Source organism: Xylona heveae, assembly GCF_001619985.1.
Source record: "Xylona heveae TC161 unplaced genomic scaffold L228scaffold_6, whole genome shotgun sequence".
NCBI classification, from domain to species: domain Eukaryota; kingdom Fungi; phylum Ascomycota; class Xylonomycetes; order Xylonales; family Xylonaceae; genus Xylona; species Xylona heveae.
The window spans coordinates 851,441-878,915 of record NW_017264198.1 but is presented as its reverse complement, the minus strand read 5'-3'; the positions used below and the strand labels follow the sequence as shown (position 1 = coordinate 878,915).

Below are 27,475 nucleotides of genomic sequence, written 5' to 3'. Positions count from 1 at the left end.
GTAACTGTACTCTCTCACGGTCGTTCGTAGCCCACCTCTCCGCCCTCGGCTTATAGTTGCTCTGGACAACCTCTCTCTGTGATTGAAGTGTGGCGGGCGTAACAACACAGCCACGCGAAAGTCTTAGCCCACTCGGAATTATACGAGTGTAAAGCCCTTTGAGCGATCGTCGAAGATGTTCAGTATGGATCAAGGTCGGCGCAGGAATGGGCACCGATCCACCTGTAAATCATGCACCAATGGCGTTCAGCAGGTAGCTGATTTCGCAATCTCTGGGTGATAACTAATCTATGACAGTAGATGAGACGGAGTGAGGGAAAGGGAATTCCCAAGGAAAGAATTTCCCCGTGGAGTGGATGGGGGACGTTATTTGGCAGGAGGTGACTTCGTTGGAAACGCTACTCGCCAACCAATCAGCGTCGCTAATCGGCGCATGCGGACGTTGAACGCAACACATCCATCTTCAGGTCTCGCACAGCCTATCATGTCCACCACGGGGGCACGCGACACTTTGAGCGTCTTGTCCTTGATAATGCCTGACCTTTTAATACTGCCACACCCTCCGTGAGGAGGGGTTGTTAACAACCATCCCCATTTCACTGTCGTGCTTGCATTGAATTGACTACAAAGCAGCATCATTTCCTTCAATTTGGACGAATTGTCGCTCAATCGGCATATATTAGCTGCCTGCAACATTATTACTTGCTGCAGAGACACAAGTTCCTACCTGCTAGGGCTCCTGTGCCAGCGTGTGACACTCGAGGATAACAGTCATCTACCACCCTGGAAAAGGCAAATATCACGACGCCCATCAATATGCCTCCTGCAACATTTCCTCCCACCCCAGCTCCTTCGTCGGAGATTGCTGCAAAAGACTGTCATGCAGGAAGTGACCTCACCGCTCTGGATGGGTCATTTGTGCTGCCCCCACCAGCAATGGCGGATAACGATCCCTCTGACTCTGTCATGAGCAGCCCTGATGAGATGTTCATCGATTCCCCATTCAGCCCCATATCTCCAGCTTTGTCGGCCAAGTTGAGCTCAACTTCCACCACTTCTCGCCGTCGAAGTGGTCCTGCCCAATTGCCGCCTCCTCCGTCCCGCTCCCGGAAGATCATTCAGGTGGCTCCTCGCCCAGAGCCACGCAAGGCGGCAAGCTCAAAATCGGCAAAAGCTCAAACCAAAACGACGTCCGCTCCTTCAACCACCAACTCCCCCAAGAAGAAACAATCTGGGTCAGGGGGGTCGACAAACCGGAAAGTCGCACGGAAAACTGCTCACAGTCTAATCGAGAGGCGTCGAAGATCCAAGATGAATGAAGAGTTCGGTGTTTTAAAGGATATGATACCAGCCTGTAAAGGGCAGGACATGCATAAGTTGGCAATCCTCCAGGTAGATCCAAATGCTGTAACTCCTGACTCTAAAATAAATGATATTGACCTTTTATTAGGCCAGCATCGAGTATACACGATACCTTGAGCATTGCGTTACAGAGCTAAAGGCGGCGTTTGACAAGCCACCTAGTCCTGTAACTAGTTTTGAGCCGAGCCCTCTCCCATCACCGCTCGATGACAATCGCTCAACTTCCAAATCCGTTGTATCAGAGGATGAGAGAGAGACGTCTCCTCTGGCTTCAAACCTTGCCAGTACTTCATCTTCCACTCTTCCTTCACCCGCCCTTGTACCAGAATCTAAGCTCTACAATGTCCAACCAGCCGGCCTACTTTCGCCGGAATGCGAAATTAGATGGGAATACGTCGCGCCCTCATGCACAATCACTCCACAGCCTCCGCCGCTGAGCAATGAGAGGAAAAGAACCGATCAAGAAAATACAGCAAGGGCATTATTGATGTTGCGCGAAGCAGACGGCACTCGGGGTATGAGTGTACAAGACCTCCTAAGCGGCTGATTGGAATATGCTCAAGCAATTCCTAATTATCATTGTTTGACTCTAGTCTAGCGTTTTTCTCCAGCAAGTATTGGTTATGACGATAAAGTTTTTCTCTTCAGCGACGACGGTATAGAATTGTGCGGTTATGAACGGCGTTACAGAGAAAATAGGCTTGGCGTTTGTTATCGGGTATAAGGAAACACTCGGTGTCTAGTTTAGGGTTCCTTCATGATGCAATTCCAACATTTTTGCATCTTATCACTAACGATTACAATTGAATCAATCATTTCGAATCTTAATAGAGTCATTGCGAATCAAGCGTCAGTGTTGCCTTTTTCAACAATTATATATGATTGTTCTATATTGATTTTTTTAAAAGGTCCGAGCCTCAATTTGGACCACATGCTATGCTCTAAACCGACAGAATCGTACAAGCGGAAAACTCCATAATAATATACATGTCCGTCATGACAATCGTTATGTAAAACTTTGCCGACCACAGTGGATATCAATATCGTCTGTTATGAACTCCAGGCGGAAGAAAGCGAGATGCAGGAATGAGAAACTTTTTGCAGCGTTCGGATCGGTATATGCAAGATGTGTGACTGTTGCAAGTAAAATGAATCGGCGTGGACGACAATAACTTCGAAGCCATTACGGCGGTAGCCGTTTAGAAGTGCTTCTTCTCGACGCCGGGAGGGAGCTGATCACCCTGGCCGGTGATGACTTCGCCGGTAGCGCCAGTGTCGACAGGACCAGCAGGCATGTCCTTGGGGTTTTCGGCCGCACCAGCAAGGTTTTCGGCACCTAGCCCGCCAGAAGTGTTGGTGACGTCGGCCTGGCCCGGTCGGGGCTTGGAGGGGATAGTGTTTTGGATGCCAGCGTCGTTAGGGATCTTGGTACCCTTGACAGCGAGGTCGCTGAGGTCACCACCGGTGTGCGCGTCAGAAGACATGGCGAGATTTGGAGTTGTTTTGGGTGATTGGAAATGAGAGTAAAGTTTTGAGAACTTTTTTGTGGAAGTAGAAGAGGATTGTGCTTCACAGGAAATGATGAGTATAAATTGGGGAGGTCTTTTGACTCTATATATGTGCATTCATTGCTGAGACAATGATGTGGTGTCCTTACTGAAAGTGTCGTATTGTTGTCGTCATAGCGAGGTCATTCTAGAACGGGGCCAGAAAATCCTACGCCAGGAACTGATGAAAGTGACCTCTAGCTTCCTTACGCCCCTCGGCCATTATTAGGCACTACATCATAGGGCCCTTTCTGATGTGCATTTTCTACGCAATTCTCCAGAGTGGAGCACGCTGTGACGGATGCAATGCTGTGGGTTCTCTTTAGGTTATGTCATATCAAGAAGCAACATCTCGATCCGGAGTGGAAAGGAGACTCGAACGACTACCAAGGAAACCCCAGAACCTTGGAATGCTTCACAAAGCTCATCAGAAATGAATTTATCTTAAGCCTGTACAATTTCTTCGAATTAGGATTTCATATGCATGGGATTTCCTACGTTTCCTGAAGGACCGAGAAACGATGGAAAATATATCCACACCGATTGCAAAATTATACTGTAAGAACAAACGATTGCACCAGTGAGCAAGGGCGAATTATCTTCAATCTACCTTGTTCTCGGAAAAATTCTCTTCTTAGATCGTAGGGAAAAATTCTTTGATCCAGTTCCAGTGAGGAGGAAGGTTGTCCTTCGACATGGTGTTTGCTTTTATTGATGCTAATACCCTTATCTAATCAATCAATCAATTTTCCGCAGCTTGCTTGTCCTCGCTTCTTTCGGCTCAGCTTTGACCCGACCGTCTGGCAAGCTTCCCCTTGCTTCTGTTTACGTTACCCTACTACGTAGATATCCAGCAAAGTTACCAGGTCTGGAATAATGACCCACTGTGCCAAGATCCTGGGGGAAACTCCAAGTATTTACCTGTAATTGCCAGTGTACGTGCCGAGGTCTGTTGTTATCAGGGGGTGAAGCGGCGATGGAGATAGCCCGTATTAATTCGGAGCTCTGATTACCTTCTGCTATCGGCCAATGCGAGATCATTGGCACAAGCTCGATACTCCGTAACTCCCAAAGTTATCGCTAAACTAAGGTTAAGATCCCGCGGGGAAACGGGTCCTAATGTCGTACAGTAATTAACCTGAATCGAAGGGGAAATTCTCGGAACGGTTAACTGGCACAAAGCTCTCAAGCTGTCAGTAATTTACGAACCTAGTCCATGCTTGTTGTTGCCGATATTAATCAATCGGCCCGTCTCCTGGATCTGTAAACCCCGCCATGCTGCCCCACTACCGCTGTGCCTCTAGAGGTAAGATATATATGCATCCGGTAGCTACAGCTTAAGCAATATTTTGAACAACGAACACCAATATCGAAGCTTGATATCATATTGTCAAGCCAATCAATTTACCAAACAAGGATAATGGGATCGCGAAGTATCGAAAAGCATAGATGGTGGAAAGAGGCTGTCGTGTATCAGGTATGATGATGCGCGATTCTTCTCAAGGAGCACTTAAATATAGGTCAGCTCTTGCTAACCCAAGCATAGGTTTACCCGTCAACCTTTCTTGACGCCAACGGAGACGGTTGGGGTGATGTTCCCGGTATCATCTCCAAAGTACCTTACCTGAAAGAGCTCGGCGTGGACGTAGTATGGGTTTCCCCAAGTGCGTTATGTTTGCTTATGCCCCTTGTCCTGAGCGTGGAAAGCTAACGACGATGCTCAGTCTACAAGAGCCCGCAGGTAGACATGGGATATGATATTTCAGATTATTATGACATAGATCCAAAATACGGCACTATGGCAGATGTAGAACGTCTCATTGCTGAACTCAAGAGGCATGGCATGCATCTCATGATGGATATTGTCGCCAACCACACATCAGATCAGGTTTGTTCTGACATAAGCTTCTCTAGCAAGGGGAAGAGGAACACCCTGCCCAGGATCAGCTCGCACTGACAGGTAGCAGCACCCGTGGTTTCTGGAATCAAAATCTGCCACGGACAACGCGAAACGCAACTGGTATATATGGAAGAAAGGCAAAGTCGATGCCGAAGGGAATCCAGAACCACCAAATAATTGGTGCTCAATTCTAAAGGACGGAAACAGCGGCTGGACTTATGATAAGGCGACTGATGAATGGTATCTCTCAGTGTTTACTCCTGAGCAGCCCGATCTAAACTGGGAACTCCCGGAAGTCCGACAGGCCGTCCAGGAAGTCATGCGTTTTTGGCTGGATAAGGGCGCATCAGGATTTCGCTTGGACGTCATCAATATGATTTCCAAACTCCAAACCTTCCCTGATGCTGATGTTACCCGGCCACATGACAAGTATCAGCCGGGTACGAAATATTTCGTCAACGGGCCTCGTCTACATGAATTTCTGAAAGAGCTCAATCGAACAGTTTTCAGCAAATATGATACAATCACAGTTGGCGAAATGCCCGCCGTGAGCGATGATGATGAGATTCTCAAAGTCGTCGGAAGTGACAGAGAAGAACTTAACATGATTTTCATTTTTGACTTGGTGGATATTGATATTGATAAAACGGAATATCATCGCTTTAATTGGAGACAATATCAGCCCAAGGAATTTTTCGACATAGTAAAGCGGTGGCAGCGGGTCATGATCGAGCGTGACGGTTGGAATACATTGTTCCTCGAGAATCACGACAATCCCAGATCCGTTTCCCGTTATCTGAGTGACAGCGACGAATATCGGGACAAAGCTGCGAAACTACTCGCTCTGCTGCAAACGACGCTCAGCGGCACCGTATATGTCTACCAGGGAGAGGAAATAGGCATGAAGAATGCTCCGCTAAGCTGGGATCCAAAGGAATACAAGGATGTGGAATCGATTTCCTTCTGGGAGAAGTACGAGCCCTTCCGCCCTTTAATTTCTTACTTTACCTCAAGCCAAATGTTAAATCTGATCTTTCTATTAGAATTAACAAGCTTTATCCCGGTGACTCCCAAAAGCTCGACGAAGCCAGACGTCTTTTGCAGCTCAAGGCTCGTGATCATGCGCGAACTCCTGTTCAGTGGGACTCTTCTGCCAATGCGGGCTTCTGCAAGGCCGGCGTGGAACCATGGATGCGCGTCAATGATGATTTCAGGAGAGTCAATGTTGCGGCGCAAATGAAGCCATCTTCTGATGGTGATCTCTCCGTTTGGCAATTTTGGCAGCGAGGCCTAGAGAACCGGAAGAAGCACAAGGGCGCTTTTATTTATGGTAATTTCATCGCCGTCAATCCAGAAGATGACAATGTCTTTGCGTATACTAGAACGGGCTCTCAGGATGGCACTTGGCTTGTCGTTCTTAATTTCTCGAAAGAAGAACAATTGTGGGAGGTCCCGCCCGATTTTGAGCTGGAAGCCTGGGTTGCAGGTAATTATACCCCGAATGCCCCAGACAAGGGTCGTCGGGGAACTATCAGGTTGAAACCGTTTGAAGGCTTGCTTGGTCGATGTGTGTAAACTGGGTAGGTTTAACTAGACGCATCGTCAGGATGTTAGATATTTCCGTAAGCAAAAGAAGTAATTCCATGAATACATCTTCTGTCAAAGCCAAACGAACCTTTTTAAGATTGGCAAGGCAGGCAACGTCAAAATGATTGTTCTCACTTCCTTCAACAGGCGTGTGCAGGAACCCGTAGCCTGAATGCATCATGACGGTGCACTTGATACAAGCGGTGAACATCATACACCCCATTTTGTAGAGCATATGTCCCGTTTCTGTCGTCCCGTCGACCAAGCTAATTCCGAACTACTTCTTTTATACCCTCCGCAAATCCCAGGTTGGCCGTCCTACTCTCAACATTGAAGTTCTTCAACCAAAACAACGTTTTGCTTTTGCGACCTCGCGTTTAGATATCTCATCACAGACGGGGATTTCATTGTGCCAGAAAATTTAGTTGGCCTTAATTTACTTTTCATTCGTGCCATAACCCATTTCTCAAGCTTTACGGGCCGACTACAAAGATTGTTCGTCTACCTTTACAGTCCGTTGGACGTTGACATATCTCCTCTCTTCTCGACGTTGACATTCAACCACGTCTCTTGACTTTCTACTCCTTCCACACCTGCGCGTATAGAAGCCCTACCCGCAGAAGAGAAGCGAAATCCTCCATATCCCTCACTGCAGAGAGTCGCGTTCTGGGTGCAGATCTGTGGACGCAGCTCCCTTCATTTTGCGTGTTCTCCACATCAAAGCCCTCAGACGTGTATTTGCGCTACCCAGACAACAAGTTGCCTCGGCCACCTTGAGCAAAAGTATCGGAACGCCGACGTCTAGCCAGAGCAGGAAGGGGTAGAGCTGACACAAATTAAAGACTCAATGACGGAAGGAAACGAAGATATCTTGAGCCGTAAGTCCATGATCACACTCTCTGCTTCTAAAGTGGGATGGGCCAAGTCAAGGTGGCTGTCCATATGACGTTGAGATTTATATCTGTTTCTTCTTCACTATGTCCTACTTTTCAGCTCCTCTTCCTACTTGACTCCCGCATACTATTACTCCACACATCACCTGGTACAAGTAAAGCCGCTAACATACCTTGAAAGGCGTTCGAATTTACGTAAGGAGAGAAGTAGAACTGTTGCTCAGGATGATTGCTCAAGGAGATCAGCTTCCAGAAAAATACAGTAAGGTGTCTCTCTCCCATGCGGAGATATATCCCATCTAACAGGTTCTTCCACTCAAGCCACGAATGATAGAGATTGGGAAGATGATCATGCACCGGATGTTCGTGTTAATGAGCGCGGACGAGTGGAAGTTTACGCTCCGGTACGAACGCTGGCGAGAATAAACGGACGTAAGATCCCCATGGAGATAGAAATATAGTATCGGACCCAGTGATCCCTGACAATTTTCAAGCTGCTAGGAAGTTGTCTCACATGTGGCACGAGTTGGATCCTCTGCCACCATCTAAGGGCGAACTAAGAAATCCTGAAATAGAAAATAAAATAAACGCGAGGAAGAAGCCATCGCCGGCACCGAACTGTACAAACGATAAGGCAGTCAGAATCAGGCGAGAGGAATCGGAAGCAGGACGCACTTTCCAAAACCCAAGAGATGTTTCAAAGAACCCGCACATATCTCCAAAGACGAGGAAACGCTCACTCAAGCGGCAGCGATCTCCGGAGGGGGCTCATCCTTATCGCTTTGCGAAGAAACGGGCTTCGGTACCAAATCAGGTCAAGAACCGCCGACAGGAGGCTTTCCGAGGTCCGTTGATTGATAAATCTGCAACAGTATCGGCGCCGATCCCGATCCCGGCGACGTCGGTGCCTATAGAGGTAGAAGAGGAGGACGATGATGATCGAATCATCAAAGTGAAAGTAGACTTGGGCATGTCAAGCGACGAGGAGCAAAGTGAAAACGATATTGTCAGCGACGATAGCTCGGTTGAAATTATCACTTCCCCGCCAAGACCAGCAAAGCCCATGACCATTTTTGCAGGGCATGAGGACGAGAATGAAGGCCTCGGTGATGAGCTTTTTGTTGCATCAGCCCCACCCCCGAAATGGAGAAAATGTCGAAAGGAAACGAAGGACAAGAGCTTTTCGGAACTGGTACGAGATGAGCAAGGAAGAATCGATCATCGGTTCGACACGGGCATCACGGCACCAATGGATCGACATGATCGGTTGATCAATAGGACGGACGGGGCAATTTCAACGAGGTTTAGGCAGTCAAAGAGCTTCGGCGAAAGACTGATGGCAATCTCTTCTGCTGCTACAGAGCGGAATGATGCTGGCAACGATGAAAAGAGCCGAGACAATGGGCAGGGCAGGGTAGCATTAGATAGGGCTCCTGAGTTTGACTGGGGTACTTTGCTTGACAGGCAAAGAAGACGCCGCCAAGGAGAACATCTAGATAGGCGACACGAGAATCGCTCCGGACGTTCAACGTGGAGAAGTTACGACAGCTACCGCCCAAGGCCATCCCTACGACGATCGGAAGTGTCCTGGTGGGACAGCCAAGAGGCGAGGCGGATTGAAGCGATGACTAGAGATGATCCGCTCGAAGAGTTTGCGAAAAATTAATTGTAAGGGATTATTTCTGCCTTCCCGTTTGTGGATCGTCTTGTAGTGAGGCGCGCAATTTTGAGGTGCTAACACGAAAGTCTCGAACGTCGCCCTATCCATTTTTAGTAGTTTCGAGATCGTTGGTCTAGACCTCAGAGCTTAAATCCGGGGGTAAAGTCTGGAGTGGCCGTGGGGAATGTGCTCCTTCGGCTACAGACGGTCCTGCAGTATTTAGCTCTCGTCTTGCTCCCCCGCCCATGTGCCTTCACCCTCTGCCCATTCCGGCAGGTCACGCTTAAACCCTGTCCGACCCTTCCCTCCCTGTGTCGATTTTTCGGACTTACCCCCGCATCTATCCCTACATTTCGAAAATCTACATCCAACCTAGCAACCAGTCATATTTATCGTGAGTCGGCATCGGCTACTCCGGCTCAGAAGGCAATGATGATTCGTGCGCGGGAGACGGAACATCCGCTTTCTGGAGACGGCAGCAGCCGCCACAGTTTTATTCGAGCCTCCTCTGCTTTATCAAAGTTGAAGTTTTTCAGACGCAAGAGCGAAACCGAAAAGATCAGTCAGAGAGGGACACCACTCACAAAAAGGAACATAGAGGAGTTCTTCAACGGAGACGAAGATCAGAATGCCTACGACAACCTTCGAAACACCAGAGAAGTACGAGTATCAGAATGGCTTCGACTCCTACCATGAGTATGTCTTCTGTATCGCCCTTGGGTGCTTTTTTTTTTTTGACGGCCAGAGGTATGGGCAAAGATTGACACTCCTTCTCAAGGACGGAAGCTGTAAAAGGAGCTCTCCCTATTGCAGCCAATTCACCTCAGAAGCCTCCATATGGGTTGTACGCTGAGAAGCTCTCCGGTACCTCATTTACAGCCCCAAGGCACGAAAACAAGCAGTCATGGCTCTACCGCATTCTTCCTGCTGCGGCACATGAGCCATTTGAGCCAAGGGAGTCTTCAAGCTTTACCACCAATTCCGAGAATAAACCGCACGATAAATTCCAGCAAATCCCAAATCAGCTTCGATGGGACCCTTTTGACCTTGATGAGAAGGTTGACTGGGTGAATTCATTGCATCTTGTTGCGGGTGCCGGTGATCCAACCATAAAGTCTGGAATCGGCGTCTTTATATTTGCTGCAGGCCGATCCATGGACGAGCATGAAGCTTTTTACTCTGCCGATGGAGATTTCTTAATAGTGCTCCAGCACGGCGTCCTGGACATTGTAACGGAGTTCGGGAATCTCTTGGTGCGACCCAACGAGATTACAGTCATACCTCGGGGCATCCGATATCGCATTAGCCTTCCAGCTGGTCCCGTACGAGGTTACGTTCTGGAGCTTTACCAAGGTCATTTTCGACTACCAGAGCTTGGCCCTATCGGATCAAATTGCCTTGCCAATGCACGCGATTTTCAGGTTCCCGTTGCCGCTTTCGAAGAAGACACGAGTACAACCTGGCATATTCTAGCCAAATTTAATGGACGACTTTTTTCTGCAAAACAAGACCATAGCCCATTTGATGTTGTTGCGTGGCATGGACTCTACTATCCGTATAAGTACGACTTGGGCCGTTTTAACACCATTGGTAGTATCTCGTACGACCACCCGGATCCTAGCATTTTCACCGTTCTCACGGCGCCGTCTGATCATGGGGGAACGGCGGTGGCGGATTTTGTCATATTCCCGCCTCGTTGGCTTGTTCAGGAGGATACATTTCGACCGCCATGGTATCATCGTAATACCATGTCCGAGTTTATGGGCCTCATTCATGGGCAATACGATGCAAAGATGGCCGGCGGGTTTCAGCCTGCTGGAGCTTCGCTGCATAACGTCATGTCTGCGCATGGACCAGATGCTGCTACATTTGAAAAGGCATCAACCGTTGAACTAACACCAGCAAGAGTGGGCGAAGGAAGCATGGCATTCATGTTTGAGAGTTGTCTAATGGTGGGCGTAACAGACTGGGGCCTCCAAAAATGCAGCAAGGTGCAAGAGGATTACAATGCTGAAAGCTGGATTCCCTTACGCCCTCGATTCAAGCGCCCTGGAAATTAAATTTTGACGAATTTTATCCTATAGACAATTCACATGTATGGGATACTACTTTGTTTTTTCTATTTTCTATTCTCTATTTTTTTTTTCTTTCCTTTTTTTTTTTCACCCCTCCGGCATAGCGGATGAGACTTATATTTTACTATGCTCGTGTCTACACGCGGGGCTAGGATTCGTTCGAGTGCCTTTCTTTCGTTTCTGCGTCAGATATCCGCATTATCGTAAACTGCATTATAGTACCAATAACATTAATATTAATTCGCCTTCTGTGGGCCAATAAGTGGTGTCCTTCGTATTTACGTGGACACAGTAGCATCCCTGTCAAGCTATTTCTCCAGGAAACAGCGGAAGCGGTCGCTTCGGCCCGCGATGCGGGGGGGTTGGTGGAGAAGAAGGGGGGGGGGCGAAACAAGCAAACAAAATAACAAACATGTACGCAATCGTGCATCTTGAAATATATAGGAGTCTCCATCGGAACCCAACGGAAATGAACAGGATAATTACCCTCCCTTTAGATTCGCTTCAACTACCTTGAGTCTTTTCTCGCTCACCTGTATCCTGTTTTGCTCGTGCATGCTCTCTGCTCTCACATAAATACAAATCCTGTTGCTCTGTCAATCGCATTTGCAATTCCCCATTTTGCAAACATTTAGCACTTGTGTATTCAGGCAATCTTTGGTGGTGCTCACATCGAACTAGACTTCTTCATCTTTACGATTCCCCGCTTGCCCCGTACTGCCTTTTAACAGGTTGACAAACCTGTTCCCTTTTTTTGAGTCCTCCGATCGACAGCCAAAAAAAGGAGAGAAAGAGAAAGAAAAAGAATCACCATGGCCCGAAAATCCTGGCTTCCTATCCCTCACAACTCTCATTTCTCATTGTCAAATCTCCCGTTTGGCATCATCACCACACCCACGTCCCGCATCCCCCACGTTGCCGTAGCCATAGGCAATTATGCGCTAGACCTACACATGTTTTCATCCAGCAACGGCCACGCTGCCGGCGGCTTCAACGATCTGGCTGCAATTAAGCCCTATTTGTCCGTCTTCTCTCAGCCTACGCTGAACGCCTTTGCCGCGCTTGGACGTCCTCTGCACCGTCAAGTCCGAGAATACCTACAAGATGTCTTTTCCGAAGATACTCCCTATCCGGACATTTTGAAACTCAACAAGGGTCTCCAGGCACAATCATTGTACCCTTTAGACTCCATTGAGACGCATATGCCCTTCCACATTGGCGACTATACCGATTTCTACGCGGGCAAGAATCACGCTTATACCGTGGGCGTGCTCTTCCGGGAACCCAACACGGCTTTGCAACCTAATTACACGCATTTGCCTGTCGCGTATCACGGGCGTGCGTCGTCGGTCGTGGTATCTGGCACGCCAATCCGCAGACCTTGGGGCCAGATTATCAAAGATTCGGGTTCTGATTCTGATTCTACCCCTGTCCCCGTACATCAGCCTTGTAAACGTCTGGATTTTGAGCTCGAATTGGGCGCGTTCATTTGCCGCGCGAACGACATGGGCGAACCGATCCCCGTGGTCCAAGCCCATGATTATATCTTTGGATATGTCCTTTTGAATGATTGGTCAGCCAGAGATGTCCAGACATGGGAGTATGTGCCCCTGGGTCCGTTCACGGCGAAGAACTTTGGCACGTCAATTAGTGCCTGGGTCATCCTTGCCGATGCGTTGGAGCCGTTTAAGGCGAAAGGGCTAGAGAATGAGCATCAAGTGTTAGATTATTTGAGAGAGGCTGATCCCGAGAAGAGTGCGTTGGATTTGAATCTCGAGGTCGATTTGACGAGTGAGTTCTTGTCCCATTTACCTATTTGTTTCCTTTTCATTTGAGTTTCTGGGCCGCATAGATGGCGGACTCGTCTATCGAACATGGACATGTATACTGACAAAGCACGACTGTAGCAAAAAAAGGAAACACCTACACAATCTGCCGCTCCAACGGACGCAATCTTCTCTGGTCTTATCCGCAAATGATTGCGCATCATACGGTCACTGGTTGTCCCATGGCCGTTGGTGACCTGTTGGGTTCTGGCACGATAAGCGGCACCCGGGAGGGCACGCAGGGTTGTTTGTTAGAGCAGACGCAGGGCGGACGAGTCCCGATAACGCTGGGACACGGTTCGGAAAAGGAAGAGAGAATGTACTTGCAGGATGGAGATACAGTTAGGCTTCGAGCGTGGGCGGGAGGCAGAAGCGGAGTAGAGAAGGAAGGAGAATTGGTAGGATTTGGAGACTGTGTTGGAACTGTAATGCCTGCTTTGCAACGTTGATTTTTCTATTTGAGGCTTGATTTGCATTTTTCAGTCGATAGATAAGTGGATTCAAGCTTTATATCCTATTCATATTGAGACTCTTTTCTCCATAAATCATCCAGTACGTGATTTTTGGAATAATCCGAAACAAGACTTTGAGTGCTTATGTAAACTAATACATCTAATGCATTTGGACAACACCAGCTTCATTAGCCTGGGCAGTGATGCGCTTCTTATAAGCAGCGACATCACCAGGGAACTGCTCGACAGTGCCATTATCGCAAACCCAGAGGCTGCTGCAGACAGTTTGGAGCATAGTAACGTCGTGAGAGACCATGAGGACACCACCCTCAAAGTTCCTGAGCGCATCAGACAAGGCGTCCATAGCTTCGATATCAAGATGGTTGGAAGGTTCGTCGAGCACGAGAATGTGCGGGTTGGTGAGGGACAGACAGGCGAATGCGACACGGGACTTTTGACCTCCCGAAAGCAGAGCCATCCGTTGAAGACCAGTCGTGCCCGTGATACCGAATCTAATGGGTTACAAAGTCAGTCACGGGAACAGAAGAAAAGGAAAACCCCTGTCCATAAAAAGAAGGAGGGGGCAAAAATAAACCAAGAGAACGGAATTTAGGGATTACATACGCTCCCAAATGTCTTCGATATTCCTCATCCGGCTTGCCAGGGAAATTCTTGGCCATAAATCCGACAGCGCTCATGGTGAGATCTAGTGCATCAACATGGTGCTGGGCAAAGAAGCCGACACGCAATCTAGGGTTCTGCGAAATGATACCCTTCGTGGGTTGCAGTTGTCCAATGAGTAATTTGAGCACAGTGGTTTTACCGGCACCGTTAGGACCGACGATACCGATTCGCGAGTCGAGCTGAACGTCGAGATCGACATCTTTGAGAAGAGGTTTGTCCGGACTGTAGCCGAAGCAGACGCCGCTCATCTGCAGAATAGGAGGCGACAGCTTTTCCACCTCGGGAAACTTGAAGTGAACTGTGTACTCGGCCTCGGGCGCCTGAAGAACAGGCATCTTCTCGAGCTTCTTGATACGTGACTGAGCCTCTGAGGATTTGGCCGCATTGTATCGGAACTTGTCAATGAAGGCTTGCAAGTGGGCCCGCTGGGCCATTTGGTTCTCGTATTCGCGCTTGGCGGTCTTCCGGCGTTCCTCCTTCGTAGCGTAGAAGGATTCAAAGTTCGCGCCCTTGTAGTAATCGAGACGCTCCGAGTGTTGGTGAACAATATCCGTCGCGACTTCGTTGAGGAAAGCTCTGTCGTGCGAAACGACGAGAACGGTGCTGGGATAGCCTTGAAGATAATTGGACAGGAAAGCAATAGAGGGGACATCCAACATGTTGGACGGTTCGTCAAGCAAAAGGAGATCTGGCTCGCAGAAGAGTGCTCGCGCCAACGCCAATCGCATACGCCAACCTCCCGAGAAAGTCTTGGTGGCGTATTGCTGGCGCTCCTTGGAGAAACCCAGACCCCACAGAATACTGGCCGCTCTTGATTCGGCCTTGTCGGATTCCATTTCGGCCAATTTGCCATGAATGTCGCTGAGCGTGCTGTCGAGACCCTCGCGGTGCTTGTCCAGCCGCTCTGCATCCGCGGATGTGTCGGCCATTCCTGACCGCTCAGTCTCGAGCTCGTTGAGCTCTTTGGTAATCTTGTCCTGCTCCTTGAGCAAATGCTTGCGCCAGACATCGGCATCCAGCACCGCCTGCAGCGCCGGGGTATCGTCTCCTGTGATTTCCTGCTCGACGTGGAGAATCGAAATGTGGGTTGGAATGGCGACCTCTCTTCGACTCAGAGCGCGAAGCAGGGTTGATTTACCAATACCGTTCTGACCGACGAGACCGTATCTTCGACCGTGTGCAAGAGTAAGAGAGGTGTCGCTGAGAATGCGCGTTCCGCTGATAGAAAGATCGAAGCTGTCGACCTTAATGTCCTTGCTCTTTTGCGCGTCGGCACCCAGCTGGAGAGGGTTGACAGCCATGAAAAATTCCTCGTAAGACTGTGTTTCGTCCGGCTGATCCAGAAGCTTGGAGGACTCGTATTCGACGGTCTTCATTGTCTTCTTGTCCTGCTTAGCTCGCAACTTGCGTTCTGCCTTTTCCAGTTTCTTCTTGTCAACTCGGGATTCCACCCTTTTGCCGCTAGCAGCTTCCAAATCTACACCCGCACCAGCAAGACCCAACGTTGATGACATGTTTCGTTGTGAGCCGACCTGGATAGAACGTTCGAGCTTCCGCATGCTGGGAGCCATTTGTCTTCGCTCGCCGTCCACGCCATTTGCGGCATTGAGCTTGGAGATAAACTTGTCCACGAGATTTCTGATAGTAGTCTCATTTTGCTCGCTCAGATCGCCAGAAGCCGATACAAGAAGTCCGGTGATGGTTTCCATAGCTTCCGCGATCGGGGAGGGCCCTTCCGGGTCAGCCTCCGCAGCAAGATTGTTGGATGCATGGTTGAGGTACCCAATGGAGTATTCGGAGAGAATGGGATCAATGTCCGGAATCTGCGCTCTGATTTCTGACTCCATTTTGTGCAAATTACAGAGCCCTATAAGCTCTGGAGGGGATGATTATTATGACGCGCGAAATTAGTGGTGTGTTGCTGCTTTTTCATACCCCATGAACAATTATCATCACTTTGAAGCTTTTCGGTAGTTGCCGTGATAATATCCAAAATGGGATTGGCGCAAGTTTATCAGATTATCGATAGACGTCACCACTGGAGATGCATATTGGATTCAAAACAATTCAACAGCAGCGTCAGGTTGTTCAATATCGATGAAGAAAGTCTAACAAGAAATCAAGTCCCTCGAAGGCTAATAATCATGATTTTATAAAGCAAATATAGATTGCCTATTTGCATTTTAAATAGCACTTACGCGGGCAATTGATGCTTCGGACCTTTGGCTTAAGGGACCTAGGAGACATGCCATGCACGAATGCGGAGGAGCTAAGGGGTCATCAGGCGGAATGTCATTGCCTTCCCCTCGAGTGATTGATAATCATCTATTAAGCTGATATAAGTTGATTCTCGAGAGGGCCTAAATTTCCCAATCATCGATAATAGCCTTGTCATCCTACTCTGGCCAATCCAACTCACCACGACAGTCCTTACTTTCTAATTCCTCATTCACAATGCCTCGAGCACCACGGGCAGACGCGTTGCGCGAGAAGGGCCCCACGCCTATTGGAACTGCCGTATTTACTGGGCTCCGTGCCGCTGATCCATTTTTGCAATATGCCATCCTGCGCAACGGCTGGGGCATCAGATTAATTGAGTACTTTGGCGGGCGAGCCATTCAACCGCTCAATCTCTCTAGCGCAGGTGTTCTTGGTCTGCAGCCTTACTACGCTGTCATAGTTGGGCTTTCCGTGGGTAGTGCCTTCAAGCATATCACCTGGCGACTAGGAATTGCAGAGCAAAAGATGCCTGTGTGGGCGGCACTTTTTATCGGAGCCTTCAATTCCTTTTTCAACACGCTCAACACAATATTGTCACTATGGTCTGTCACCTCTATGGCGCCTCTTTCGCTGCACGGTTGGCAAGGGTTGTCAGCAGACAAGTTGCCTACATCTCCCGTGTTTTGGGCGGGCGTAGGACTGTTTGTGACTGGCATTTCGATGGAACTAATTTCTGAATTTCAACGGAAGGCATTCAAGGCGGACCCGAAAAACGAAGGCAAGCCCTATGGTGGTGGTCTATTTACTTTTGCGAGGCATATCAATTTGGGAGGATATGTTACTTGGCGTACTGGCTATGCGCTTGCGGCCGCTGGGTTGCCATTGGGTCTGTTCACAGGAGGATTTTTGCTTTATGACTTCACACACAGAGCAGTTCCGTCGGTGGATGAATACTGCACGAAACGGGTATGTCAGACTTTACGTGGTCAATTATTGTTTTTAGAGGATGGCCCTCATCCCCATGATGCGCAGCTATGCTAACGTCGATATCAATCTAGTACGGCGAAGAGTGGAAAGCGATTAAGCAGCGTGTGCCATACCGGTTGATCCCTGGAATTTACTAGTTCCCAGGCCGCAGAGCTTTTTTTAATCTGGGATGCAAATGACAAGTTGTTTTCGTTGTCCAATTCAATAGTCACGCCTTTGAAACTCTCGAAATTATCGTTACTAGGTTAATACCACTCCACATCAAAACTTTCTCCGCTCCATACAATTATGCATGAAAAAAGAGGGTGAGGGTGGCGGAGCAGAATTATTTTATTTTTTGAAGGCACTATCACAGATAATTCTTACCCACAACACCGTATTTAAATAAATTGAGAACTTCTCTAATGGATAAAGCGAATCAATTGGCCTCCAACAAAAACCACGTCAAATTTTACTGCTCAAGAACGTCACTCTTCGCCTGCAATGCATGACTTCATCAACAACAACCCAAAAATAATTTCTCACTTGGCGCCCCACGCTCCAAAAGACACCCGGAACAATTTGGAGTACATCCCATATGCTAGGGGGGTGCCTGACATTGCTGGCTTGGCAACCGGAACATGGAACCAATTCGATGCTGTCACAGCATAATGAGCATGCAAGCGATAGGATTTACAATTTTTACCCTGAGATTATTCCGTTCCTCCGAGACATGGTTGAAAGTCTCACGCGTCAAGTGAGGGATGAGTCCTCTACAGGTGACGGTACAACCATATGCACTGTGCAACGGCTCGCTCCCGGGACTTGCGCCAATCCTGAAAGAGAGTGCTTTGCAGGCAGCATGTAGATCCTGACGGGTTCAAAATGCCTTTGCTTCGAATATGCTTGGTGGTGAAATTATGTGTGGGTGCATGTATAACACAACATATCAAGTTATGGGAGTCCTTCTGCGTTTGTTTGGGTGTAAAAATAATAGAATATTCTGGCTGATGTCGGGATGTGGAAGGCAAACCAGCTAATGATACAGGATCATATTACAACGCAGAGCCCAAGTCTTCAGCTCTTCGGGATCCAATAGCTTGCGCAACTGCAAATTCAGTGATACACTAAGCTTTACCATGGAAGAGCGAGGCAAACGTTGCAAAGAGTGGAGATTCAAAGTCAATCGAGGGTAGACTAAATACAAGTCCTTCCTCGGGCAAGCCAATAGAGCGTTCTTCCCCCAACACGTCCTTGCTCTCGAATATCGGTATCTTCCTCAGTTGTGCAAGTCGAGAGAAACTTGATAGTAACAAGAATAAGACGAAAAGAAGAACCAATATTCAATGTGGATGTGTCCATTCAATTGGTTCCTTGTGACCGCCGGGGGGAGGAAGTTGAGACAACGATGCAAGCGACACCCGATGGATATTCAGCCACCATGCAGACTTTATGCAAGGTACACAGAGCGGTTGACAATGTTAAACTAATTCAGAAGTTTGAGCGGCTTTTTGAAGCCTCACCCACTTCAGGTAGCGAGAGCGTTTAGGAACAAAGGTTTCAAAGTAAGACATACAGTTTTAACATAGTGCTGTATATCTTAAGACGGCGATTAATGGGAAAAGAAAAAGGCAAACTTCGCTGATAATGTGCGATACACGTAGCCGTCTCCAATTCGTCCCGCTGGAAGCAGTGATAGAACCAAAGGTTTCATGAACTGCAAATTCTGACGACTCATAGGATTGTAAATTGAATTTGGAGGCAAACAGTTTGATAAGTCGGATGATCAAAGGGCTTAAAAAAAGTAAGTTGGGCTACCATGAGCGAAAAGAGATCATCTCCTTTCTCCTGCATAAATTTATCAGGGAGAATTCGCAAATCATGTGCGCGGACGGCTTATTGGAGCCGAAGACACTCCGTACGGGCAGTCATGATAGGATGACTTGGCTTCCAGAAGCGCCATTTGAGGGGTTAGGGGTGTCGATGCTGTAGCCAGTTAGACACCCAGAGGGACAAGGACAAGAAGGTTCTAGGAAGCCAGTAGCTCTCGCGGCTGAAATGATCAAGGAGGCTGAACTGGGATGTCTACCTACGCCTCATTCATGTAGGTTTCTTTCGTCTTAACCGATCTTTAACCTATTAATCTCCTTGTTCTAATGGTTTATGAGCATGTTACAGAGTAGACACTTATCGACAGTATCGCCCGGATGCTGTGTAGCTGGGTGATGCTAATCAAGTAGCCAAAGATTAGTTGCAGCAATCAGCTTCGGTTAGACGCTTGCACGCAATGTGGGATTGCCCCGCTGGAAGGCCTACCCCAGAGCATGAGTCGGTCAATCAATGGTTAGTCATGATAAGACATGGTCAGAGACACCTATACTAATCGCATGATTTATGTTTTCGAATGCTCAATCTCTTACATTTGGAACATTCGGCGGAGTGCTTTGCTCAACCATGCCACCGCACGGCTTCTCTAGCAGCAATATAGCTCCGAAATATGATCAGCTGCTTTTTGGTGCCTCCGAAAGCCAAGCCGGTTGAACGTAATTTTAAGTCGGAAAATAGCGTCTGCGTCTGCAATCTGCAGTGGGACCCGGTCGATGCGGAGACGCCGCAAGGGATTAGTGAGAAGCATATGCTAACCCCTTGAAAGCGGGTTACAGATAAAAGTATAGTATGGAGATACAATATGGTAAGAAAAGAAGCCCAAGAGTGCTTGTCTAGGTGGGGCGAGTGGCTCAGGTTTGCCACAAGGACGGGTGACTCTTTGGTGAGAAGAGGTTTGTACCCGGAAACCTCAAGACCCTTGCGTTGCGCTCGGACAATGCTCCGACAATTGCGGGTTTTCGAAACACTTCCTGGCAGCGAACCGGGGAAGAACAGGGCGAGGTTATCATGCTAATAAAGTTCTCGTACTCTGCCGATCATGGCGCTGACGAATTGCGTGGTGATGGCGTCTGCAGAGTGCCTCAGCCAAAGCTTGGGCCTGCAAGCGAACAGAATGGAACACGGATCATCTCGCCCCAGGGGCAGATAATAGCGATGCTGGGAATGATGATGGTCATCATCGGTTTGACTGTCGGGGGTTGCCTTTAGCGACAATGATTTCGGGAGATGACGAGAACAATGTTGGGATGTCGCGATAACACCGATAGCAGCAGTGCTCGAGCGATTAAGCTCCTTTCATGAACATGTATCATTATGAGCTGTCATTGCAAGACAAAGAACTCACTACGACGGATCTTCATCATCATCATCATCATCATCATCACCATCAAAGAGAACGAAAAGGCAAAGAAAGCCGAGAAAGCAGTACTGCCGTCTCAAGCTCCCGCTAAAGATATTCCGGTACACGAAAGTGGGGGGTGTGCAATAGATGGTTCATGAGTGTTGAAAGAATAAAAGAAACCGTCGGAGGCACGGAGATCCAATCACGTTCCCGAATTGGCTTTTTCGTGGGAGCTGAAAACTGGGAAAACAAACCCGACAACAGGGGCAGCATATCGGGTAAGGTGAAGTCCACTGTGATGTGGAAAGAGGTCTGATGCGATAGAGCAAGGTAGGAGGAGGGGTACGAAGGTATTACGGTACGGTGTTACTCAACGGAGAGGGGGTGTGTGTCCGGCTCTCCATGTGTGAGAGGAACGAGGTTTGAACTTACCTACGAACGGACAGGAGCAGACATTACAGGGGATGACCCTGGATCAGCGTTGACTAGTTACGGGAGAGAGAGAGGGGGGACAGAGGAAGAAAATCTGGTGTTTTGAAAGAGCAAAATTGGTCACTGGTGCTTTCGCATTCCTCGGAGCGTTCACAATTATCGGAGTAGAACTGACTAGACCATGGATTTGAAGCACGTGGGGTCATACCATCAAATGAACAAAGCCAGAATGTTACGCGTTGCTAAGAAGGGGGAAATGCATTGAAGACAAAAGGGAAAGGCAAGCAAGAAAGAAGAAAGAATAAAGAAAAGGAGAAAGAAAAAAATGTGTCGGTTCGATCAGTGGAATCACAGCCTTCTTTGGCCCCCATCTCCAGTACTCCTGGGTGTATCAATGAGTAGGGATGATTACTTCCTATGCGATACGGAGTCACCGTGCAGCCCTCAGCCGCTTTCTCCAATCCCTTCCGGGATTCCCAGATGATGTACTGGCGGAGAAACTGTGGCGTTCCTTCTGAACGGTCAGTGGGTCGGCATTGATCTTGCATTGGAGTTGTTGACGGGCCTTGTCAGACTTGAACTAGGTATCTCGGTTCGATTTTATGGGTTTTTCGGATTATAGCAAATTTACCTTTATAGGCCCATCTCAGTGGACGCCATGGGCCCACGATATCTCAACGCCGCGGGACGAAGAATTTTTGGCTGCGGGAGATGAACCAGGGCTTGTCGAGAGCAATTCATGGCTTCCCCTTTCCTGGAACCGAGCAAAGACATGAGGTGTCTGCGCTGATCCGATCGATCGTCGGATCGACGAGTTGGGGGAGGGGCAGAGCGAGCCAAGCCAGAGACGGCCTCCAGTCCGTTGTGTTTTCGGCGCGGAGAAGAGGACTGGAAGGCACAAGCGTTGATTGAAAAGGCTCAAACGATGACGAAGACGTTGGCGGGCCAAGTCTCCAACGAACTACGGGTGTTTCCATTGCAAATTAACGGGCTTATGATTGAGAGGGAGAGGCTGGTGAGCGGTGCTTAATATTGAATCTGGGTTCATTGCGTCTCTCCTCTTCCGGCCCTTTCCCTGTTACTCCCTGTGCTGCTGATTGACGAGGCGTGCAGGGGGGCCAGACGATATCAGGATATGCAGCGAGCTCGCAGCAAGAAGTTCAGGCTATTATCCACCGGACAGGGGGTGGACTACCTGATAGCGTTAGGAGTCAGCTCTTAACTTGATCACCATCCCTTGACCTAGAGACTTGCGTGCCCTGCTTTTCCTTGCTGTGGTCTTTCCTCGCACGGTTAAGATCCGTCAGATCGCAACCGGGGGTCAGGCATTATTGGTTCCGCCAAGACCCACTGGCGCCTTCAGTTGGTTTGTTGGCCACATGCCTGACATCCTAGTAGCCTGGGTTGCTGGCCTATGAAGCCATGGAAACGCAGACTAGACCCCCCCGAAGGGTCTCCCTACAGGCCAAGGACGCCCGCCGGTCCCATATCGATCCCGGGCCAAGCGCGACACCAAAACTGAACCTATTCCCCCAGGTGGGTAATAAGTAAACCAAAGTTGGACCTCCCCATCGCTTTTCTGGTAGAGTAAACGAGCGTGTTGTCATTCTCTGCAACCTCAATGCATGGCCTGGAGAGAGAGTCCGTTCCTCCAGTTGACTGAATGGCTACGAGTCGATATTGGGTATTTGATTAAATGGTTGTGACCCGCTGTGGTGTTTATTTTGTACTTGAGAACTACTTGAAATGTACATAGCCAGGGCAGAGATTGAAAGCGTAAATCTGGTGTGGCTGCAAGGTACTTAAGTCGTACCGAAGCTTCGCTCGCAACCTGAAACGGGCAGCCCGAGGGCATCTGGAGAGTGAGACGTGGGACCGATTGGTGAGCGGCGGCTGCTTCTCCTTCCTTCATCCTCCCTGTCGCATCATCATCTTCAGTTCCTGCATTTGTGCAGCCTGAGGTGTGTCGGCATTCTTCCTTGACATCGAATCGTTTAGGGCCCAGTGAATTCGCAGCTTTGCTCCCGTCGTCACTCGTTGCTACGGTGCAAAGGAAGCCCAAGAAGAGCTTCCCTCGTTCATCACAACTTAGCCTCGTTGCTGTGTCTATTTCGCTGTCCTTGCGCCTTCTTACTATATTCTCAATCGCCGGTCGTTCCTTCCTGGCGATGATGCATTGTTAGGAAACGATTAGTTTCACCATGCGAATAATGCTCCCTGCCACCCACTCCCTCGTTCTTCGGTCTATTGCGACTGCTCCTTCGTTCCTCCTCGACGCCGTTTATCAATCTTTACTGCTGTTGATGCTCTCGCAGCGTATGCAAGAGCAATAATGAAGACGATCCCAACGGTGAGCCTCTTTTACTCTCATACCGATACGTTCTCAACTTCACCGCTCCTCTTGTTATGAGCCCGTATGAGCAGGCTTCACCGCGACGCTGTAGCCAAGCAACAAGTGCTCAGATGCTCGAGTTCAAGCTGCAGCAACTACATCAAATATTGGTCTCAATTTATGGGCGCTCATGCTAACCAATGTCGACGATCTCTAGTTATGTGCAACCAGCACTGTCGGTGTAGCAGCTGTGGGCTATTCTTTTGCCCATCCTGACAATTCTACGCCCACGACCCAGCCGCGCAACGACGGCAAGGCAAGGACCGCTGAACGGATTGGACATCAGGATACTTTCATTTCTGACAAAGAGCGCCCTGTCTCTGTGGGGTTTCCTCCCGGCGCATGGCCCGAGAATACCGCATCGTCGAGACCGCCTTCGACGGCAAATGGCTATATTGGGAGCTTTGAGCGCCCGAGCAGCTCCCACATAGCTTTTCTAAATCACCTCCCGTGGTATAGCCATGTAGACTCCCCGCCTGTCGCTGAGCAGCCGCTGCCATCCATGGACTCTTCGGCCACACTTCGATCTTCGCGTCGGACCTCGTGGCTCAAACGATTGTCAGGTCTCTCCTCACATGACTCGAGTCCGACCTCGTCCTCTCGCCCCGCATCGCCCTCCATTTTCTCAAATGGCTCTAGTCAGCCAATACTCGCAGACCCTTGCCCTTCTAATACTCTACCTACAGGCGCCTTGCCGCCAAACAAGCTGGTTAAGCGCAGTCGCTCTCGAACCGCGACCGGCTCAACCGCGCAGCTTGCTAGCTCAGGCGAAAAGGTGCCAACTCTGAGACGTCCGGCAACTAGCCACCAGCGTTCTGCAACCCTCCGACGCCTTCACTTGGGAGATGGTTCGTACGCTCGAACGCCTCGTCACCCCAGAAAGTCAATCTTGCCCCGTGAACATGACACTTGGCGACTCCATTTCAGACCAACGATGGCGAAGGGGACAAAGAGTGCAAGCGGCTGGAATGGGGATAGTGCTGCAATCAGGCGTATCGTCCCAGATATGAGGAATCAGCCCACTTTGGTGCTTGGAGACTCTGTTCTTCCTCCAGAATTGGAGTTTGAGGATTCAAGAGGGAGTTTGGACGAAGAGGACGAGTACATCTTCAGAGATGATCGCCCTGCTACGGCGGCAGGGCTTCAGACGTTTTTCTCTAGCGCCGACATTTCGTCGCCGATCGATGGCCATAAAACCCCCCAGCGTCCCTCGAGACGCTCCTTTTCGATTACTGATATACTTTCTTCACATCCTCCTTCATCCAACCCTTCACGCTCTCATAGCTTTCTTGTTTTAAAAAGGTCAAAGTCCGGGGTAGGAAATGGGAGGAGAAGTGTCTCTGCGCCCCTGTCGCCATCTATAAATCCACCAGGATCGTCTTCAACGTCAGGAACGGACGATCCAATGAACAATTTGGATCAGATGGGTTCAAGCACCTTTTCAGGAGAGACTGGTGACACCTCCATTGATTCTACCTCCGTTAAGTCCTTTAAAGTCACGGGACGACCTCGCAATGTATCCGCTCCTCTTCCTGTCCTTGGTCCGTTATTAGAAGGGAACTCGGGTTTCGGACCCTCGCCCCTTGCGTCCTCTGCGATGGAAAAGGCAGATTCTGCAGACCTACCAACTCCACCAACTACAACCTCATCTTCGATTGGCCCTCACCGCATCTCACTTGGCCCTTCCGAAAAAGCTTCAACGCTGGTGGGATCCGATAGCGAAATGAGGATGATGTCAGGAGATGACGATGACTCGGATTTTCATAGTGATACAGTCTATGACTCGATTCGGTCATCGCGCATGGGTACAGCAGGTAGCGTCACAGGGACACCAGGGCCGAACATAGATACAATCGTTGACGAGTCACCACCCCGTCCTAACAAGACTGAGTCTTGCATTACAATCGATGATAGTTTGCCCAGCAGTCTTCCCTCCATTCGTTCGGAGATGGATATCAAGATCGGCAAACAGCTTCCCAGTCAAAGCGATAGTACCTCGACTCTCAAGCCAGTGGATGTCGAGAGTGAGCCTGAGGACTTTTCTACTCCAATCAAGCCCGCTCCCCAATTAGTCCGCCCATCTCAGGTGGGTGACCATTCCCCTTCGCGCATAGTTCTGCCTCTAAGCCTTGAGGATGTGGACTGGGATGCCAAGGAAACCTCTGCAGAAGATACGGGTTGGTCATTTGACGAAGATGAAGAAATCGAAGACTGGGACCTTGACCTTCCCGCTGGAAATGAATTGCCTTATCCCCACTCACCGCAAATACAGCCTCCAAGCTCGTTGGAACCGACGTCCAAATTTGACTTCATCAACGCCCCTTTGAGGCTTGACACCGGCCAAGGGCAGAGGAGTGCGAGAGCCAGTATCTTTGAATGGTCTGAACAAGCTGCGCCATTCAAGGACGCACAAACGGGTACAGTGGTCAGGCCAAGTACAGTCCATGGAAAGCAAGGGCTCAACTTTGGAACAAGCAAGTTGCAAGGACGTAAAAAGGCGAGCAAGGCGCACATTCGCAGCCAAAGCGTGCCATCGATGGCTCCAGATTTTGGCCCAAATCGGGAGCAGAATACCGCGAATAGCCATTTTGGAACCTGGGGACTACCAAGCAAGGGTCCCTCTGAAGACTGGAATGATGATTTCGACTTTGGCGAGAGTGAGGAGAGTCAATGTCCTACCACTGAAGAAAGGCGGGTAGATAGCGGCATCGCCATGTTTGTCCCGCAGGCTATCCGCGAACAACAGGCAAATGTTCTGGGTCATTTGGGACACGTTAGGGAGTTTGCCCTTTTGGTTGAGGATCTCAAGCGCTTGCGTACCTTAGCTCTATCTAAGGGCATTGTAAATGGTCCATCGGCTGGTCTCTGGAAAGAGGCCGAAGGAATCATCAATCTCGCCACACTCGATGACGACGAACAGGAGTTGCTTCCTCCTGGTACTCCCGCAGACTCAGAGTTTGATTTCAGCGCATTCGAGGAGTCTGTAACTCCCGCGCCGATAGGTCGACCTCGACGCAAGTCCGTCTTATCCCCAGACGACGATGTGTTTGGGATTACCCCCCAAAAGCAGGATTCCGGACGTCCATCGATCGACTCTTCAAGGCAATCTATTACACCCAATCGACCGCGAAAAGATTCTTCCGCTGTGGCAAGATCAGTGATTGAAACGATGCACCTTCGTCGAAGCGAAACGGCCCCTGCCCTGACCGTTACTAAGTCTCAATCTCCCAAGAAGATGCCATTTGATACCACGACCCTCAAAGATCTGGTAGGCCATGTAAACGTTTTGGCACGGAACCTTGCCGAGGTAGTGCGCAATGCCGAGGGGGATTTATCTGAGCCTCCAACCGCACAAGATCCTCCATTCAGTAAAATATTTGCCCAGCGGCCAAATACCCCTCCCTTGAGTGCTGCTGATCGTATTCTTCGAACGAAGAGCAGTGCAAGCGTCAGTCGGTCCTCCCCGCACAGTCACGAAAGGGAGAATGAGCTATGTGGGCAACTTGCTACAATGACTGTCAACTAGAGTTCACCTTGGACACGATTTCTTCGGCTCAAAATAGAACAACCCATGGGCAAGCTTCCGCGCTTTCTCCTTCATCGTCGTAGAGGGTGCTATTTTCTCATCCTCCACCGACCTTTTTCACCTCTTTGTTTGTACATGAAGGCTATGCATTTTATCTTGCAATTGCATCGGGCGGGGTTAATACGGCTCTCCAAGCCAATACCACTATTACAAGACTTGTCTCTTTCTCGCATTCACTACATTAAATTCCTTAAACTCTCCTTGACGACGAATTTTCTTTCCGTATCCCTCTTTCGAAGCGGTTTAAATTAAACGAGGACGCATTAGAATCATTCTGCCAGTTGTGGCGTAGAAGCGCGCAAGGGCATATGACACGCATACGAACAAAAAGTCTTGTGCATCAGAGCTTTTGTTTTTCTCATTTTTATAGTCCACTATATTTGCTGCAAGGGATTGATCCCGGCACCATTCTCTTGATTTGATTGTTTTTAAATCTTCCTATGGGGAAACACAGAGGGGCATTTCATGGAACCCAAGAATTGATACCAAATTCATTCAGTATTATGCTGTTAATCACCGGAAATTTTCACCTTTCTGCCTTTGATTTGTATCTTTCTGATAGTCTGCCGAGTTGTTATTCCCCGACTTTTCGCTTTACAGGTCTTTGCGGTGCTCTTGTGCTACAGGTGTTTCTGATGCTGCTGCCAACACGCTTCTAATCTTT

The 27,475-nt window shown here is 49.0% G+C and overlaps 9 protein-coding genes across 9 annotated transcripts; 7 read left to right on the top strand and 2 right to left on the bottom strand.

The window, feature by feature from the left end:
- Positions 1-816: 816 nt before the first annotated feature.
- On the top strand, positions 817-1,909 carry L228DRAFT_268722 (hypothetical protein; the record flags this gene model as incomplete). The annotated part of the gene is made up of 2 exons (XM_018335184.1): positions 817-1,392; positions 1,451-1,909. 2 exons carry the CDS (start codon positions 817-819, stop codon positions 1,907-1,909), a joined length of 1,035 nt encoding a protein of 344 aa, XP_018187801.1.
- Positions 1,910-2,246: 337 nt separating this feature from the next.
- On the bottom strand, positions 2,247-2,936 carry L228DRAFT_247893 (hypothetical protein). The gene has a single exon (XM_018332741.1). The coding sequence runs from the start codon at positions 2,844-2,846 to the stop codon at positions 2,562-2,564; it is 285 nt and encodes a 94-aa protein (XP_018187800.1). The 5' UTR covers positions 2,847-2,936; the 3' UTR covers positions 2,247-2,561.
- A 1,229-nt stretch (positions 2,937-4,165) lies between these two features.
- Positions 4,166-6,439, top strand: L228DRAFT_221051 (glycoside hydrolase family 13 protein). Its single transcript, XM_018330258.1, has 5 exons — positions 4,166-4,386; positions 4,456-4,573; positions 4,634-4,797; positions 4,877-5,781; positions 5,853-6,439. The coding sequence occupies exons 1-5, from the start codon at positions 4,330-4,332 to the stop codon at positions 6,382-6,384; spliced, it is 1,776 nt and encodes a 591-aa protein (XP_018187799.1). The 5' UTR covers positions 4,166-4,329; the 3' UTR covers positions 6,385-6,439.
- A 1,196-nt stretch (positions 6,440-7,635) lies between these two features.
- Positions 7,636-9,095, top strand: L228DRAFT_149223 (hypothetical protein). The gene has a single exon (XM_018329265.1). It carries the CDS (start codon positions 7,804-7,806, stop codon positions 8,953-8,955), a length of 1,152 nt encoding a protein of 383 aa, XP_018187798.1. The 5' UTR covers positions 7,636-7,803; the 3' UTR covers positions 8,956-9,095.
- A 195-nt stretch (positions 9,096-9,290) lies between these two features.
- L228DRAFT_256116 (Homogentisate 1,2-dioxygenase) lies at positions 9,291-11,302 on the top strand. The gene is made up of 2 exons (XM_018333909.1): positions 9,291-9,645; positions 9,728-11,302. Exons 1-2 carry the CDS (start codon positions 9,578-9,580, stop codon positions 11,007-11,009), a joined length of 1,350 nt encoding a protein of 449 aa, XP_018187797.1. The 5' UTR covers positions 9,291-9,577; the 3' UTR covers positions 11,010-11,302.
- A 336-nt stretch (positions 11,303-11,638) lies between these two features.
- Positions 11,639-13,383, top strand: L228DRAFT_261436 (fumarylacetoacetase). Its single transcript, XM_018334337.1, has 2 exons — positions 11,639-12,815; positions 12,932-13,383. Exons 1-2 carry the CDS (start codon positions 11,837-11,839, stop codon positions 13,297-13,299), a joined length of 1,347 nt encoding a protein of 448 aa, XP_018187796.1. The 5' UTR covers positions 11,639-11,836; the 3' UTR covers positions 13,300-13,383.
- Positions 13,384-13,462: 79 nt separating this feature from the next.
- On the bottom strand, positions 13,463-15,833 carry L228DRAFT_211430 (ATP-binding cassette, sub-family F, member 3; the record flags this gene model as incomplete). Its single annotated transcript, XM_018329895.1, has 2 exons — positions 13,463-13,814; positions 13,927-15,833. 2 exons carry the CDS (start codon positions 15,831-15,833, stop codon positions 13,463-13,465), a joined length of 2,259 nt encoding a protein of 752 aa, XP_018187795.1.
- A 607-nt stretch (positions 15,834-16,440) lies between these two features.
- Positions 16,441-17,330, top strand: L228DRAFT_239231 (hypothetical protein; the record flags this gene model as incomplete). The annotated part of the gene is made up of 2 exons (XM_018331122.1): positions 16,441-17,172; positions 17,265-17,330. 2 exons carry the CDS (start codon positions 16,441-16,443, stop codon positions 17,328-17,330), a joined length of 798 nt encoding a protein of 265 aa, XP_018187794.1.
- A 5,835-nt stretch (positions 17,331-23,165) lies between these two features.
- L228DRAFT_277600 (hypothetical protein) lies at positions 23,166-27,157 on the top strand (the record flags this gene model as incomplete). The annotated part of the gene is made up of 2 exons (XM_018335631.1): positions 23,166-23,183; positions 23,383-27,157. The coding sequence occupies 2 exons, from the start codon at positions 23,166-23,168 to the stop codon at positions 26,749-26,751; spliced, it is 3,387 nt and encodes a 1,128-aa protein (XP_018187793.1). The 3' UTR covers positions 26,752-27,157.
- Positions 27,158-27,475: the final 318 nt, after the last annotated feature.

What these genes read in the sequence shown, in the direction of transcription:
- L228DRAFT_221051 (XM_018330258.1), top strand. Translation starts at nt 4,330, where the DNA reads ATGGGATCGCGAAGTATCGAAAAGCATAGATGGTGGAAAGAGGCTGTC. An exon ending in CCAACCACACATCAGATCAG is followed by an intron (nt 4,798 to 4,876) that starts GTTTGTTCTGAC and finishes GACAGGTAGCAG; the next exon opens with CACCCGTGGTTTCTGGAATC. An exon ending in TCGATTTCCTTCTGGGAGAA is followed by an intron (nt 5,782 to 5,852) that starts GTACGAGCCCTT and finishes TCTTTCTATTAG; the next exon opens with AATTAACAAGCTTTATCCCG.
- L228DRAFT_256116 (XM_018333909.1), top strand. Translation starts at nt 9,578, where the DNA reads ATGCCTACGACAACCTTCGAAACACCAGAGAAGTACGAGTATCAGAAT. An exon ending in GGCTTCGACTCCTACCATGA is followed by an intron (nt 9,646 to 9,727) that starts GTATGTCTTCTG and finishes CTCCTTCTCAAG; the next exon opens with GACGGAAGCTGTAAAAGGAG.
- L228DRAFT_149223 (XM_018329265.1), top strand. Translation starts at nt 7,804, where the DNA reads ATGTGGCACGAGTTGGATCCTCTGCCACCATCTAAGGGCGAACTAAGA.
- L228DRAFT_247893 (XM_018332741.1), bottom strand. Translation starts at nt 2,846, where the DNA reads ATGTCTTCTGACGCGCACACCGGTGGTGACCTCAGCGACCTCGCTGTC.
- L228DRAFT_261436 (XM_018334337.1), top strand. Translation starts at nt 11,837, where the DNA reads ATGGCCCGAAAATCCTGGCTTCCTATCCCTCACAACTCTCATTTCTCA. An exon ending in TCTCGAGGTCGATTTGACGA is followed by an intron (nt 12,816 to 12,931) that starts GTGAGTTCTTGT and finishes GCACGACTGTAG; the next exon opens with CAAAAAAAGGAAACACCTAC.